This window comes from Schistocerca cancellata, chromosome 2, assembly GCF_023864275.1.
Source record: "Schistocerca cancellata isolate TAMUIC-IGC-003103 chromosome 2, iqSchCanc2.1, whole genome shotgun sequence".
NCBI classification, from domain to species: Eukaryota; Metazoa; Arthropoda; class Insecta; order Orthoptera; family Acrididae; genus Schistocerca; species Schistocerca cancellata.
In genome coordinates, this window is record NC_064627.1 from 743906155 (window position 1) to 743923773 (window position 17619).

At 39.7% G+C, this 17619-nt stretch overlaps 1 protein-coding gene across 1 annotated transcript in view; it reads right to left on the bottom strand.

The window, feature by feature from the left end:
• LOC126162549 (uncharacterized) overlaps positions 1–17619 on the bottom strand; it is a 126695-nt gene that overhangs the window by 14772 nt on the left and 94304 nt on the right. Inside the window, exons 8-9 of the mRNA XM_049919130.1 lie at positions 13530–13627; positions 5419–5680 (exon numbers count right to left, since the gene is read on the bottom strand). Coding sequence (XP_049775087.1) covers positions 5419–5680; positions 13530–13627 — 360 coding nt within the window. The remainder of the gene's footprint in view (positions 1–5418; positions 5681–13529; positions 13628–17619) is intronic.

Here is a 17619-nt window from a genome sequence, read left to right on the forward strand (position 1 = left end):
GAGCTATGTTGATCCTGTGCTGAACTTAGGTTGGTGAACAACGATGGGTACAACGGTTAGGTAGTTGTGTTGCCCCCAAAACACGTTAAAGGGTGGAAAAATTCAGGAAAATTTCGAAAAAACTGCGTGTAAATGTACTCAAAGGACTGGTTATGTGCTGGCAGATTATGAAAATGAGGCTAACAATTGTCTGACGAAGAAATAATAACGTATAAACCTGTGGGAAGCTGCTAAAAAATGATTGGTTATGTGGGAAAAAACGGGAATGGAAATAAAATGAAAGTTGTTGGAAATAGCTGAAATGGGTGTTTAATGGGTGAAAGGAACTGAAGTTGTGAAATAGTATTCACGAGGTTACACGAAATGTTTGCAAACTGGGAACAGTGGATTTGATAGCAGCGGTAATGTTGAAAACGTTAAAAATTTTTAGTTTATGGTTTGGAAGTAAATTACGTATTACTGAGGATATTTAGGCAGGTTAAAATGTATGGTAGATTACGGAAAAAAGGGAAGATGAATACAAAGTGAAACTACTTGTACAAACAAAAAGAGAAAGTAAGATGACAGAAAAGTTTTCGAAATTCAACACTGACAATAACAAACGTAATTGTTGGGTTCAAATTAATGATATAAATAAAATAGAAAGAAACATTCCACATGGGAAAAATATATTAAAAACAAAGATTCCATGACTTACCAAACAGGAAAGCGCTGGTAGATAGACACAATAAAAAGACACACAAACACACACACAAAATTTCAAGCTTTCGCAACCAACAGTTGCTTCATCAGGAAAGAGGGAAGGAGAGGGAAAGACGAAAGGATGTGGGTTTTATGGGAGAGGGTAAGGAGTCATTCCAATCCCGGGAGTGGAAAGACTTACCTTAGGGAGTAAAAAGGATGGGTATACACTCACGCGCGCGCGCGCACACACACACACACACACACACACACACACACACACACACATATCCATCCACACATATACAGACACAAGCAGACATATTTAAAGGCAAAGAGTTTGGTCAGAGATGTCAGTCGAGGCGGAAGTGCAGAGGCAAAGATGTTGTTGAATGACAGGTGAGGTATGAGTGGCGGCAACTTGAAATTAGCGGAGATTGAGGCCTGGTGGATAACGGGAAGAGTGGACATATTGAAGGGCAAGTTCCCATCTCCGGAGTTCGGATAGGTTGGTGTTAGTGGAAAAATCCAGATAACCCGGACGGTGTAACCCTGTGCCAAGATGTGCTGGCCGTGCACCAAGGCATGTTTAGCCACAAGGTGTAATGGTTCAGGGATTCAGGACTGGAGCAGATTCGTTTGCCACGAGAGCATCCTACTACAGGCCAACCGCAAATTAGAACAGCATGCCACCCTCCACCTCAAAAAACTATCCAATGTCGCCCTCACGACATCCCTATTAAATTTTATTTACATTCCCTCCGCAAACATGCCTTCACCCTAGCCAGATTACGCTCCCATATTTTATTTACTCAGGCTTGTCTGACATTTGGCATTACCCCCAAAGACCTCACACTTAAAGTTCCCATCTCTGGCTGTAATCCTTCTTTCCATCAGTCCCTATACCAGTTCCAAACTGCACAATCCATAGCCCTCACCCACCTAATCCTTCACCTACACATCGACTCAGCCAATGAACACACCCATCAACTACTATCCCTAATCAAAGTCCTCAATCTTTCCTCTCCCACATCCACACCGGCTGTTCAGAGCATCCTCCTACAGGCCAACCGCAAATTAGAACAGCATGCCACCCTCCACCTCAAAAAACTATCCAATCTCCTGGTTTCCCACCTCCGGAAAGGCAACTCACTCACCCTCCACAACCTTCCCAACAAATGTCAACCTCCTCTCATTGCACACAGACCCAGTCTCTCCCATCTACTCAATCTCCCACTTCCAGCTCCACTCCCCCCAACACCTCAAAATTCTAGTCAACACAATCTGGAACCACAACACCCCAATCAGTAGTTAACCTTTCCTCCAAACCTCTCTCCCAATCCGAAACCTCTGTCCTATCAAAAGACCTCACCTTCAGCCCCACTCCCAGATTCAACCAAACTGCCCTTGTCAAAGATTTACTATCCTACACTCGTAGTCTCTGCTGGAAATATCACTTTGCCACGAAGAAAAATAATCCTGATCCCACTCCTAATGATCCAACTCCCCAAGACACTATCCAAATTGAACCCTGCCTGTAACAGTTCCGTCCTCCATCACAGCGGGACGCACCTCCTCTTCCTCAAAATCACCCTCTCCAAACCTTCCAGGAATTTCTCACTTCCAGCCTTGCCTCTCAATCTTTCTTGAAAAACCTTAATCCTACTCCCAACATTACCACAGCCGAAGCCTAGGCTATCCGTGATCTGAAGGCCGACCGATCCGTCATCATTCTTCCGGCTGACAAGGGTTCCACGACCATGGTACTTGACCGTCGGGAGTATGTGGCTGAGGGACTGCGTCAGCTTTCAGACAACACGACATACAAACTTTGCCAAGGTAATCCCATTCCTGATGTCCAGGCGGAGCTTCAAGGAATCCTCAGAACCTTAGGCCCCCTACAAAACCTTTCACCTGATTCCATCAACCTCCTGACCCCACCGACACCTCGCACTCCTACCTTCTACCTACTTCCTAAAATTCACAAACCAAAATATCCCAGCCGCCCCATTGTAGCTGGTTACCAAGCCCCCACAGAACGTATCTCTGCCTACGTAGATCAACACCTTCAACCCATTACATGCAGTCTCCCATCCTTCATCAAGGACACCAACCACTTTCTCGAACGCCTGGAATCCTTACCCTGACTGTTACCCCCAGAAACCATCCTTGTAACCATTGATGCCACTTCCCTATACACAAATATCCCGCACGTCCAGGGCCTCGTTGCAATGGTGCACTTCCTTTCACACCGATCACCTGCCACCCTACCTAAAACCTCTTTCCTCATCACCTTAGCCAGCTTGATCCTGACTCACAACTTCTTCAGTTTTGAAGGCCAGACATACCAACAATTAAAGGGAACAGCCATGGGTACCAGGATGGCCCACTCGTATGCCAACCTATTTATGGGTCGCTTAGAGGAAGCCTTCTTGGTTACCCAGGCCTGCCAACCCAAAGTTTGGTACAGATTTATTGATGACATCTCCATGATCTGGACTCACAGTGAAGAAGAACTTCAGAATTTCATCTCCAACCTCAACTCCTTTGGTTCCATCAGATTCACCTGGTCCTACTCCAAATCCCATGCCACTTTCCTTGACGTTGACCTCCATCTGTCCAATGACCAGCTTCACACATCTGTCCACATCAAACCCACCAACAAACAACAGTACCTCCATTATGACAGCTGCCACCCATTCCATATCAAACGGTCCCTTCCCTACAGCCTAGGCCTTTGTGGCAAATGAATCTGCTCCAGTCCTGAATCCCTGAACTATTATACCAAAAACCTGAAAACAGCTTTCACATCCTGCAACTACCCTCCTGACATGGTACAGAAGCAAATAACCAGAGCCACTTCCTCATCCCCTCAAACCCAGAACCTCTCACAGAAGAACCCCAAAAGTGCTCCACTTGTGACAGGATACTTCCCGGGACTGGATCAGACTCTGAATGTGGCTCTCCAGCAGGGATACGACTTCCTCAAATCCTGCCCCGAAATGAGATCCATCCTTCATGAAATCCTCCCCACTCCGCCAACAGTGTCTTTCTGCCGTCCACCTAACCTTCATAACCTCTTGGTTCATCCCTATGAAATCTCCAAACCACCTTCCCTACCCTCTGGCTCCTACCCTTGTAACCGCCCCCGGTGTAAAACCTGTCCCATGCACCCTCCCACTACCACCTACTCCAGTCCTGTAACCCAGAAGGTGTACACAATCAAAGGCAGAGCCACGTGTGAAAAAGCACCCACGTGATTTACCAACTGACCTGCCTACACTGTGATGCATTCTATATGGGAATGACCAGCAACAAACTGTCCATTCGCATGAATGGATACAGGCAGACAGTGTTTGTTGGTAATGAGGATCACCCTGTGGCTAAACATGCCTTGGTGCACGGCCAACACATCTTGGCACAGTGTTACACCGTCCGGGTTACCTGGATTTTTCCACTAACACCAACCTATCCGAACTCCGGAGATGGGAACTTGCCCTTCAATATATCCTCTCTTCCCATTATCTACCAGGCCTCAATCTCCGCTAATTTCAACAAGTTGCCGCCACTCATACCTCACCTGTCATTCAACATCATCATTGCCTCTGCACTTCCGCCTCGACTGACATCTCTGACCAAACTCTTTGCCTTTAAATATGTCTGCTTGTGTGTGTGTGTGTGTGTGTGTGTGTGTGTGTGTGTGTGTGCGCGCGAGTGTATACCCGTCCTTTTTACTCCCTAAGGTAAGTCTTTCCACTCCCAGGATTGGAATGACTCCCTACCCTCTCCCATAAAACCCACATCCTTTCGTCTTTCCCTCTCCTTCCCTCTTTTCTGATGAAGCAACCGTTGGTTGCGAAAGCTTGAAATTTTGTGTGTGTGTTTGTGTGTCTTTTTATTGTCTATCTACCAGCACTTTCCTGTTTGGTAAGTCATGGAATCTTTGTTTTTAATATACATATTTGGCATATCTGTTCCAATCACAATACATTTCATACTAGATAGAACTTTGCTTATACATATACTGAATTTTCCTTTTACAAGGAAAGAAATGAAGTGTAAGTAATCATTCTACATCATGTGTATACTAGGGTGCTTATGGAGCAAGTGCCTCAAACATTAGAGTGAGCATGTTGGAAGATGCTTCCCTTTAGAATTAGGAGTTTTCGGTATGCTTCTTTGCTTGTTCTTGAGGAAAGCATTATAATGTACAGCAGAAAAGGTGCCCGTATTTACAAATCAGTGCATAGTTTGCAGAGCAGAATGAAATAGCCAGAGCTTAATCAGAATGATTCCTTATAAGGCAAACATTAACAATGCCGCGACATGACTAGCACATTGCTCATTAATGCCAATTTCAGTGATAAGTTACTGATCATTATTAAAAACAGCAGTTTTACAGTGTAACACAGTATCATCGAATGAGCAGTCATACCATTAAGATTTGATATCATATAGCTAACATTTTCAATTAGTTTCACAATTTCTGTAAGGTGAGGAGCTAGGTTGTAGTTTGGCATAATGTTCAGGTGCAACGACTCCAAGCTAACCCATAAATTAAGAGCAGAAATTTGTTTGTTGGAGCCTCTTCTGCAGCAGCTCTCCCCCCCCCCCCCCCCCCTCTGCCCCTTTCCTCCCCTCCAACCTTAACTGCAATATAAATTGTGAAGCCTATTCACCAGAAGATTTTCACTTTTATTGGTAGAGCACTTTTTGAAGCTTAAGCTTACTACGTACCTGTAAACATCCAATTTGTGACAGTTCTGAGAGCACTTTTCTCAGGCGTGATTGTATTTCCTTTTCAGTCAATGTCACAATTTTACGATTCTCCTTTGAAAATGTGACACTAGGAAATGCACCATCAATCATACCTTGATTTACCATTGCACGATCGATAACTTTTTCCCAAAAGGTAAGAGCATTTACTTGGACTTCCCAGTACAAATCACCAAGTGCAGCAGCAGACATTGTGCTGTACACAACAGGTAATATCTCTTTCCTAGAACACCACATTTAAAAATCAGAAAACAATTATTATCTGCTACTCATTACAGAAATGTCCGTATAGATGAACAAAATTATGATTAAAACACTGGACAGTATTTTTATGTTAATTTAACTGATCTGAGAATATAGAGAAATGAGACAGGTGCGAAGGAAAAAAAGTACCATTTCTTAAAAACAAAACTCATTACTATTGAAAAACTGTGCTTACTGAGCACCAAACATTCTAATGCTTCCCCTTGATAATAAACACCTACTACGTATAATGTACTTCAATTTGTATGAGAGTTTTACCTATTATTTTGCCATCAGGATGCTAAAGTTAAGATACATGGGAATACCTTCTACAGTCAGATTTTTGTAGTTTTTGACATTTTCTGATAACAGGCGAAGAGACATAGGAAATTGAATGTACAATGGTAGTGGAAGCTTTTAGAACACGGAGCCATCTGTCTTTTTTAGTTGCAAAGAGAACAGTGGTGAAATAGTTCTGAGATTTTATGACAAATGGTTCTTTTTTGGCTTTCTTCACATGGCACTGAATTTATGTTTCTGTGTGATGGGGCAAAATGCAAGCTTGGTTTTCAAAGATCAAGGACCATGAACATGATGTCACCCATTTCTGTACTTGTTTGCCAGTGTTGTGGTGCACACTTTTACTGTCAGTAAAACTTTCAGAACTACCATTCAAAGTCATACATCAAACAAACGAGAGATCTGCATGTAAGGTGACTTGATTATAATCCAAGTAGTAGTTCCTATTTAGTTGTCAGCACTAATTTTTAACGAACTGCTGTTATCCTTGATCTGTGTCAAAGTACGTAAATGAAGGGTGGGTTTTAATATTGTCAGTTTTGTCTACAGCACTATCAAAAAACCGCCAATGTGGGTACGTATCATTCATCTACTGCATGTAGTGCATAAAATTCTTTTTTTTTTTTTTTTTAATGCCAGGTTCCAACTAAATGCTTTGGTAGTAGACACTGCGTAAATTAATTAGGTTAATATGGTATCAGAAATTCTGGATAGACTACAGATAATGCCGCAAGAGGTTGTGGCAGGCACGGGGTGTGAGACAAGCAAGGAGGTGAGAAGAGGAAGGGAGAAGTGGGAGGAGGGATGGTTGACAGCTGGAAGGGACGGGCTGCAAGATAACGGGACAGTAATTTTGCGTCAGTAATTTTGCCTTAGTGCAGACAGGAGGAGCAGCATGTGGCCCACACAATGGTAAAGTGGTCAGTGGGAGAGCACAGAGGAAGAGGGAGACTGCACAAGGGAAAATATGAGAGCAGGTTAATCGAATGAAGTGGGAGGCATGGGGTGTAGGGTGTGGGACAGGAATACACAAGCCAATTTTTTTATTTATTCTAATAATGACAAAACAAAATAAATATTAACTGGCACTGAAATATAAATTTGAATCTTGTTCTTATTAAAAAAAATGTTCAAATGTGTGCGAATTCCTGAGGGACCAAACTGCTGAGGTCATCAGTCCTAAGATTTACACACTACTTAAACAAACTTATGCTAAGAACACACACACACACACACACACACACACACACACACACACATGCCCGAGGGAGGACTCGAACCTCTGGTGGGAGGGGGCCGTGCAATCTGTGACATGGTGCCTCAAACCGTGCAGCCACTCCGCGCGAATATTATTAGTTTCTTCCACATTATGCAAATATCATTAATTAAAGCACTGAAATGCATATTTTTAAATGAAACAATATATGGTTACATAAGATATTTTGTTAAAATATAACCCTGAAAATGAGTCTGCCAACCCACAGTACAATATCTTCACCAATCGCTCAGCAGCTTGGCTCACAAAATGGTAATAACCACTGTGACTTAAGTAATTCAATATGTTTCCATGTCTATTTTCCAGAATAATATGGAGTGTTAATCTAAAAACGAATCATGCGCTTTTAAAAAAAGGCAGACATCTGTGTGAAATTTTCATCCAAATTCGCGAGATGCAATTACTGCTGCATTTTCCCCCTTGCCTCAAGCCTCTTTGAAGTCTAGGTAGGAGTGCTTGAACCTTTGCAAGGTTGCTGGAAGAAACCAATGTCAGGCACTCAATCATAAATAAACTGACTGCCAACAGGGGCCCTTGTTTGTTAAAAGCTAATTACAGCTTCAACAAAAGAATGGGACAAGGACTTTAAAAACTATGCTAAACATACAGCTGAAACAAAATAAAATAAAAATTGAGATCCATATTTCAGAGAACTGATGGCACACCTACAAACTATACGGTCTCTCACAAAGAACACAGATTTTTGTCTTCATTTTAAGAAACAGTGTCTGCCACTCACAAGGCACCACACAGCAACTGATTTTTTCATATGGTCAATATTTATGATGTGTGACATTCAGAACACAGATCTCAATCTATCACAGCAATTCAATGAAACTCGCAAAAATTATCACTGAAATTGACTTTGAAGTACTCTGAGTTACATATATTCATTAAAGGTACAACAATTTCTGATGGGCCACATGGCTCTTTTGGTAGTGTTCAAGACTGATAATCACAGTATAGCTGGTATGAGTCTCACTTTACACATAATCTCTCTTCCCCCTCCCCCTCCCCCCCCCTCCCACCTACCTTCAAATACCTACGTCATTTACATAATCAATATTTACGTGCTAATTAAAACATATTTAATCATAATTTTAAATGAAAAATGCACATCTTATTTCTAATTACACAATGCACATTAAATTCTAGTTTTCATTGCAAATACAAAATCCTAATTGCCACTATTTTGAAAAAGAAATGTAATTAGGATTGGTAATTTTTTAAAAACACAAATTAAATTTTTGGGGCATAAATGAAAAAAATTTAATTAGAAATCATATACTTTTTATTTGGACTGTATTCATTATTTTATACCACAGATATGGTCTCTCACACCAGTGATAAGCATGGTTAAAACAAGGCAAACAAACATTTGCACAGCAACAAGCATGACATACTGCAATTTTTTCCCAGTATATCACTTGGAAAGAAAACTTCATTCACATTTCTCTTTTATCGGAAACTTTGGAGCAAACCATGCATATGTGATCATTCCAGCCAAGATTGGATGGACAACTGAATGAAGTTTCATACAGTCTTCTCTGTCATTTATTTCATGACCTCCTTCAATCAGGTACACTTAGGCTTAGTTTTTGTCTTGCAGTAAAAATACATGACACAATGCGCATACCTGATCATTTCACCTACGATTAGAGTGAACAACTGGTGATGAACAATTGAATGAAGTTTTATGCAATGTTCTCTATCGCTTACATCACATCCTTTTTCGATCAGGCATGTTTAGTTTTGCAGACAATTAATGAAGTGTTTTACTTCATGGGAAAAATACACATCACAAGACTGTATTAAAGGGGTGTGTTTTGTTCAGTGCACGATCTCCAAAAAACTTCGCTGTAGAACATGGATTTGGTACGTGCTGCCCAAGAACCAATTAGTAAGAGACACTTGTCCACTTTTACATATGGCTTTAAAGTGTTGTAGTCGACTCTCCCAATTTTGATGATGTGACTGCAATGTTTCGGTATTTCTTGAGATATTCATCGACCGAATCTTGAAGCCTGGGTTCAAATGAACCTGTTGTTTTTTTGTAGGAAAGGGCAATAATTTTGCTGATAGGGTAACAGAGTTCTGTGCAGGATAGGAATGGCAGACTTTATTCATTTTCAGTCTCGTCACTAGCATCACCTTTGATCCTTTACTCATCAGAGATCTTCAAAAGTTACTGGCACCCAGGGGAAAAGTGAAGCTACAAAAAACGCTACTCTCAAAGATCTATACTTTGATTAATTATGAAAATTAAAAAAAAGAATTTTTTCAATACCCGTTTGGTCTGTATTAATGGCGAAATTGGGGTCAAGGTTTGGTATTTGTAGCATCCATAATTTCACTCATTGTTGTGATTTCTCTTTCCATTACAAACTTTACAATTTTTCTTTGATGAATCTGATACCTCTGTTTGAATTTCTGAAACCACCTATAAGAAGCTCTGAAATAAAAATTTTTCAAACTGAATTGCAGCAGCCTCCTAGTAGTAGTTCCTGGTCATACCTTGTGGGTAGCCCTGTCAAGCTTCCTCAGAGCAATGTTTCTTCTATTTCAGCAATTCCTCCACAACAGCTGTCCTTGTATTGTTTTGCCTTTTTCTCCTTTGGCTCATAATTTCCCAGCGAAAAGATGCAAGTTCATAAAAACATTTTTTTGTCTTCTTCAATATACACAATTAACTTTTCATGATGTAAAGTCTATAATGTATAACGGAACAATTACTACTGACGATGTTGGTTCAAGATTATTTTCTGTGATGATTTTCTTGTAATTTACAAGGACACTCTCAAGCGTAATCTTGAAACTTCAGTGCGTAAGGGGACTTCAACATCATCATCTTGTGCCATCAAGGGACCAAGAAAATTTCCACTGGCCATGTCTAGCATTACAATCTTTTTTTTACCGTATTACAAGATATTCATGCACATCATCGCAAAACTCTATCACAGGGTGTGTACGTGGACAAGGAAAAAAAATTCCCAGATTTTTCCTGGATTTCCCAGTTAAAAATACACTTTCTCTGTGTTAAGTGACAGTATACTTTCCGTTGGAACTTTAAAACATATCAACCCTTTGAATGGTTAAGGTTCATACACCAGTGTACACCAATTTCCAAGCACTTTAGAAAACAAACCACCCCCACCCCAAAAAGAAAAGGATGCATTTTGAAAAGATCTTTGATGTGCAGCAACATCTAGATTGCATATTTTCGCATTATGAAAGTAAATATTTGAATTCCACCACACACAGCACGTTAGTTTCTGAAGCATTGCAATCGAGATTGTGATTTGCTTTTGTAAGCCAATCATAACTCATGTCATGTGATCTCGCCAGCTGATTCGATGATAGCAGATATTCAGAGCACAGGGCACGTGATATAGTCAGCCAATAGCAACATCACTGTTCACTAGCATGAACACGTAAACAGGAAAAGTTCATGGTTTAAATTAATGTACATACTGTAGCACCAGGAAAAGCTAAGCTTTCACATATAATATTTGTCTTTTTTGGTACATGATATACTTTAACCCTTTAACTGCTCTGGACGTGTTAACGCGTGCGTCTTTGTACCTGTCCCTGTGTGCTCTGAACATGTAGACATGTTCAGAGTACCAGGCAGAAGGACTGGTGGCGCATGTAAACACATTCAGAGCACACAGGGACAGGTGCACACGTTAACACATCCAGAGAAGTTACAGGGTTAATATACACATCACACAAATGTGTTAGTAGAATTTTAAATAATGACCTAAATGCCTGGTTTTCTGGGATCAAAATTCTTCTGGGCTTCAAAGTGTTAAGCTTTAAATGAGAATCAAATGCTCTGTGATTTAAGAAATTCAAAGCACATTCGCACATGTAACATAATTCATCTTGCATAAAATGAAACTTACTATAAACATAATGCTTTTCAACCACCATTTGCAATATTTTCCCGTGACCTTTAGAATTCAGCAGTTGTCAGAGAGCACCAGAAAATGGCGTTACTGCATGTTACTCCAAGAAAATCGGAATTTCATAAGCCACACTAAAATGGCTAATTTGGCTGAGAGAACACATTTGTATGTCTAGATTCACAGAGAAGTAGGCTGATATTAAGCTTTTCAGTGTGGTTTTCGGGCTGCAAATTTTCTTGGAGTACCAGTACTGTATTATCCCATGTTTGGTTCTTTATTATGGCATAATGCCATATGTGCCATAAGATTACAATGGGCACCTGTAATTCAGCAAACAGTTGACACTAGCCAATAGTGTGGAATGAAACACTTAGTTTCAAATAAATTGACTGCCTCGCAGAAAATATTAATAAAAGCCAAATTTCTTTAGCAAATCGACAAAAATAATTTCATTGTTCTGCAAGGCAATCAATGCTTGACTGCCAAAAACCTGCTAATAAAATAAAATCAGGAAACTGAAACTAACAATATATTTTACTCTTCCATAATTACATGAATGTATTTTAATTCACTTGCTAGCTCAGGGCCACAGAAATCAGTTTTTTTTTTTTTTTTTTTAAATGAGAGCTGTAAGCAAAGAGGAAACAAGAGACTAATAAACATAAACACTACAACTGAGACTACTCTGGGTATGCACGAATCTGGCAGCTCGGGCGCACCAGAAAAATTTTTCTGGGTAGCATCTAGTTTCTTGTTGCTACTGTTGATGCAGCTAACAGCTGCACCTAAAGTAGCCATAAGTGAGATCGGGTACTGCTCATACGTGACTCAACTGTGCATGCGACTGAACACGCTGGCAACTGTTCAAATGAACCTAATGTAAACCATTGTGACATCATGCTCATCGGAAGCAGTTTGTTGTTATGAAGTATTGCAAAGTCTTCGTCCTAAAGCCTTTGACACATTTTGCTGTTGGCAGATGCTTGTGTGTGCTCTGTTTTTTGTTATTATAAATGACACATTTCAATTGCAACTTAAGTTTTGTTTTGCTTTTCCTCGTTGATGATGATGATGTTTGGTTTGTGGGGCGCTCAACTGCGTGGTTATCAGCGCCCGTACAATTATCTAATCTTTGCTCAGTCCAATTTCGCCACTTTCCTGAATGATGATGAAATGATGAGGACAACACAAACACCCAGTCATCTCGAGGCAGGTGAAAATCCCTGACCCCGCCGGGAATCGAACCCGGGACCCCGTGCTCGGGAAGCGAGAACGCTACCGCGAGACCACGAGCGGCAGACTTTGCTTTTCCTCATTTTACGTTTTATTGCTGCAGTATCATTCTGCAGTGTGGGCTAAAGCAAAATTCTTTGTTCAGTATCAGTTCTTACCAGTCAAAATTACAAAAATTTAACGGGAAACTAAAACTCATAAATTCCCAGAATTCTAAAAAAATTCCAGGGTTTTTACTAGTTTTCTCCTGGATGGAAAAACTCCTGAGTTTTTACTGGAATTTCTGGTTGTCCTGGGGAGAATACACCCTGTATCAGCTGCTTCACAATGTAAGTCAATGCTGCTGCAGCTACATCTATCCCTTGCAAAAGGTGTCGGCTCTATTCCATGCACTGAGGAATTCACCAAAATCTTTTTGCCTTCAGTTAGCTGCGGCCAGCTTCACAAGTAATTCTAATAGGGTAAAGGTTGGTGTACTGGCATTGGATCTCAGTTTCTACAACTGTCGTCAACACCATCAACTCATAGTGACACACATACTGAAAGTTTGTAAACAGATGCAGATAACAAGTACTGTTAAGTCTATCTGGAACAAGGCATTCTCTATTATTACATTTACACTCAACTCACAGGCAAAAATATGTGATACGTAGCATATTTTTGATAAATTTCACATTTAAATGACATATGTATCCAAACTGAATGAAACCAGTGGCAAACGAAAGTAATACTGACTGAATTGAGACTCGAACATGTGATAACCACTCTCAAGTGTTACCAACATGACCAAATGGGTCATGAAAAATTGTCCTACCTTAGTGAATTAAAGTCACTAGGAAAACTTCGAATTTGATTTTCTCAAAAATTCTGAGAGTCCATTCGAACTGCTCTGGGATGTCGATATTTGAATTTTGAACTTCACATACCATAAATACAAAAAATTACAGAAATACAATTGCTGTGTGGTCACATTGGCTTAAAAAAACTTGCACATTACCTTAAATAAAATGGCACATATGTTCTTAATTTATTGGATATCCAAAAACTACATATCTGAGAAGTGATTGGCATCCGTAGTGAATGTTAGCCTGTAATGCACCTGGAAAACTCACCTCAGCTTATCATGTTCATACAGTTCAGTCATTAGAGCTGCTGCTTCCTTTCGCACTATACCTTCTGTATCTTTTTTCAAAATGTTGGTCATTTTACCCTGAAAAAAAAATGGGGTTCTACTATCAATTATTTCCTCGTTTTACATATGAGATCACACACAGATTAATTATTACATGTTTAAAGATTTCACAAAACATTTTGGCGAGGGAAATTTTTGTGTTGATCACTGTGTTCAGAGCACAAAATTTTAGTCAGCATCATTTAAATCAGGCAGTAGCATTACTGGTGGTCTCTGAAAATCTGGTCACAATATTTAATCACTACTTCCACTGTTGATGGTGAACTGTAAATGTGATTTAAATTGGCAACAGATGTGGATATAATATGCAACCAGTCACTTTTTTGAATTCTGATAGGCTCATCAAACAAAGGTGTTACAGGTACATTATTTGGACCATGTGTAGCTAGACGGTAGTAGCCTCTGAGGGGGAGGGGAGGGGAGGGGATGGGAGGGGGGGTGGAGGTACGAAAGTGGACACCACCTAACAGACTTCAGTACAAACATAATTTAATCATCACTTACACTTGGTTTAAGACTCATTAAAGAAGAGCATATATATAAGACACAGACCTGGGGCCACTGGAGAATTTCTGACTTTTACATCAGAAATGTTCAACCTTTTTGGGTTTGAGATTTACTACATGCAATTTAGTCTATTTAGAGATCTACAGACTTAAGAATATATAAAGGTTTCAACAGAAAACAACACTATAGCCAAAATTAACTATTTTAATTACACAAAATACATAAAAGGTAATTTTCTCTCCGTCAAGAGTTACAGGCCTGTTACTCAATTTTCAAGATACTACACAAGTGAAAAAATTAAAAAAAAGACACCGTCATAAATATTCAAAGAGTTTAGTGAAATACTTGACTTTGCACATTATTCAGTTTATAATAATCTGGTGAATAATTTGCCAGAACCAACCTTACACAGTCTGAAAGATGAGGCAGTTACTTGACATGTCAGTACTAACAGCAACCTCAGTTTCGATAACACTAAGTATTTAATGACCATTACCTCCATCATGCACATTGTCGTTTCATGGAAAATCACAAAGATTTGTGTTGCCTACTGGAGGCAGAGTTCGTTCAGTCCTGCACCATGCTCCCCATCTCATCCCATAGCACAGAGAGTGCTCTCCCCTGTCACTGCAACCCCCACTCACTACCTACAAAGTTACAGTTCACAACTAGTAATCTCACCATGCAGGGGGAAAGACTGTTGCCTTGCGTGAGTGTTAAAGGTGGCAAAACGTAGATGGAGATTAAAGAGATGGAGATGGTGTTATCAGATTTACCACCAACAAATACCATGCTAAATACTCATTGTAAATACTGGAACTTTACAAAAGCAACTCATTTAAACAGATTTCACACAAAGGTATTAAAAGATCGACTCATAAAGCCATGGGGACCAACTAGTCGATCACGGTCGACAGGTTGAGCATTGTAACACACAAATTTCAGAAACAGATTTTTGAACTGCACACATATCCTGGGACAGATATGGACTCTGACCACAATTAATTGTTTATGAACTATAAATTAAAACTGAAGAAATTGCAAAAAGTTGGGGTATTAAGCAGAAGGAACCTGCATAAAACCAGAGTTGTCGAGAATTTCAAAGGGAGCATTAGGAAATGATAAAATGAAATAGGAGAAAGGAATAAAGTAGAAGACAAATGTTTATGTTAGGCAATGATTTAATGAAACAAGGGAAAGGAATAAAGTAGAAGACAAATGGATACTTTTGAGAGCTGAACTAGTGAAGGCAGCAGAAGACCAAGTAGGTAAAAAGACAAGACCTACTAGAAATTGTTGGATACCAGAGGAGAAACTGAATTTAATTGACAAAATGAGAAAATATGAAAATGCAGCAAATGAAGCAGGCAAAAGGCAATACAAACTTCTAGAAAACGGAGTGCAAAATAGCTCATCAGGAATGGCTAGAAAACAAATGCAAGGTCATATAAGCATGTATAACTAGGAGGAAGATGGGTATTGCCTATACAAGGTGTTCGGAAGTTCCCGTTGCAAACTTCTTGGACTTGTAGAGGGGAGTGAATACATGATATTTTTAATAACAACCTGTGTCCAGAAATGCGCTGTTTTCATTCTACGATGGTTTCAATTCCGATGTTTAGCTCATCCACTTCTGCTTGAGGAATTGAATTAGGTATGATGCAGTACAATTATTAGGTAACAATTCGAAAGCAAACATAACAAAACATCCATTTATCACTTAAGCACATCGAGCCGCTGTTGTAACACATCAGTACTGTTCTGTGCGCGCAGTATGCTGGGTTCTTTTTTGTTTTGGAATCATGCAGACATGTAATGTTTACATATTAATACAAACAAATATGCTTAAGTGACAAATGAATGTTTTACTATGTTTCCGTTCGAACTGTAACCTAATAATTGTACTGTGTCATGTCTAATTCAATTGTTCAAGCAGAAGTGGATGAGTTTCACATCTGAATTGAGAATGGAAATGGTATGTTTCCAGACATTGGTCCCTATTCAAAATATTGTGTACTAACTCCCCTCTACAAGTCACAGAAGTTTGTAATGGGAATTTCCGAACACCCTGTATCAAAATTAAAGAGGCCTTTGGGGAGAAGAGTATCGAGCTCCAGTACTAGTAGATGAAGATGAGATAAGAGAGCTGATTCCGTAAGAAGGATTTGACAGAGCGCTGAAAGACCTATGTCAAAACAAGACCCCTGTGGCAGGTGACACACCCTCAGAACTACTGGTAACCTTGGGAAAGCAAGCCATGACAAAACTATTCCACCTGGTGTGTAACATGTACAACCGGCAGAGTACCCTCAGACTTCAAGAAGAATGTAATAATACCAAATTCAAAGAAAACAGGTGCTTACAGATGTGAATATTAATAAGCTATCAGTACAATAAGTCATGGTTGGAAAATACATGAATTATTTGCAAAAGAATGGAAAAACTGGCAGAAGTTGACCTTGGGTTCTGGAGAAATGTAGGAACTTCCAATGTGAAACTTACCCTACAACCTTTCTTCGAAGATAGCTTAAAGAAAGGCGAACCTCTGTTTATAGCGTGTGTAGACTGGAGAAAGCTTTTGATAAAGTTGATTGGAATACACTAATTATTTACAACTTGGCTGAGAAGGAAGCGAGACACAGTTGTAGCCTATCCCCAATCTTACATTTGCAAGCAGAAAAGGAAACCAAAGAAAAATTTGGAAAAGGAATTAAAGTTCAGGTAAAAGAAATAAAGCCTTTGGGGTCTGCCAATGACGTAATTCTCTCAGAGACAGCAAAGGACTAGGGGGAACAGCTGAACGGAATGGACAGAGTCTTAAGATAAGGATATAAGATGATCATCAATCAAAGCAAAACAAGCATAATAGAACGTAATTGAATTAAATCACATGATGTTAGGGAATTAGATTATGAAACAAGACATTCAAAGTAGTAGACGACTTTTGCCATTTGGGCAGTAACATAATCGATTACGGCTAAAGGAGAAAGGATATAGCAAAATGGAGAATTCCAACACCACACAAAGCTTTTCTGAAGAACAGAAATTTGTTAACATCAATTATAAATTTAAGTGTTAGGAAGTCTTTACTGAAGGTATCTGTCTGGAGTGCAGCCTCATATGGAAGTTAAATGTGAATGGTAAGCAGTTCAAACAAGAAGAGAAAAGAAGCTTTTGAAATGTGATATTACAGAAGAATGACAAAGATTACATGAGTAGATCACATAATTAATGAGGAGGTATGGAACAGAATGGAGGAGAAAAGAAATTTGTTGCACAACTTGACTAAAAGTAGGGAGACACAGAGTTATCATCATTTTAGTATTGGAGGGAAGTGGGGGATAAAAACTGTAGCAGGAGACCATGAGACAAATACAGTAAGCAGGTTAAAATGGATGTAGGTTTCAATAGTTACTCAGGGATGAAGAGGTTTGCCCAGGACAAGTAGCATGGAGAGGAGGAGGAGATTAGTGTTTAATGTCCCGTCAACGACCAGGACATAG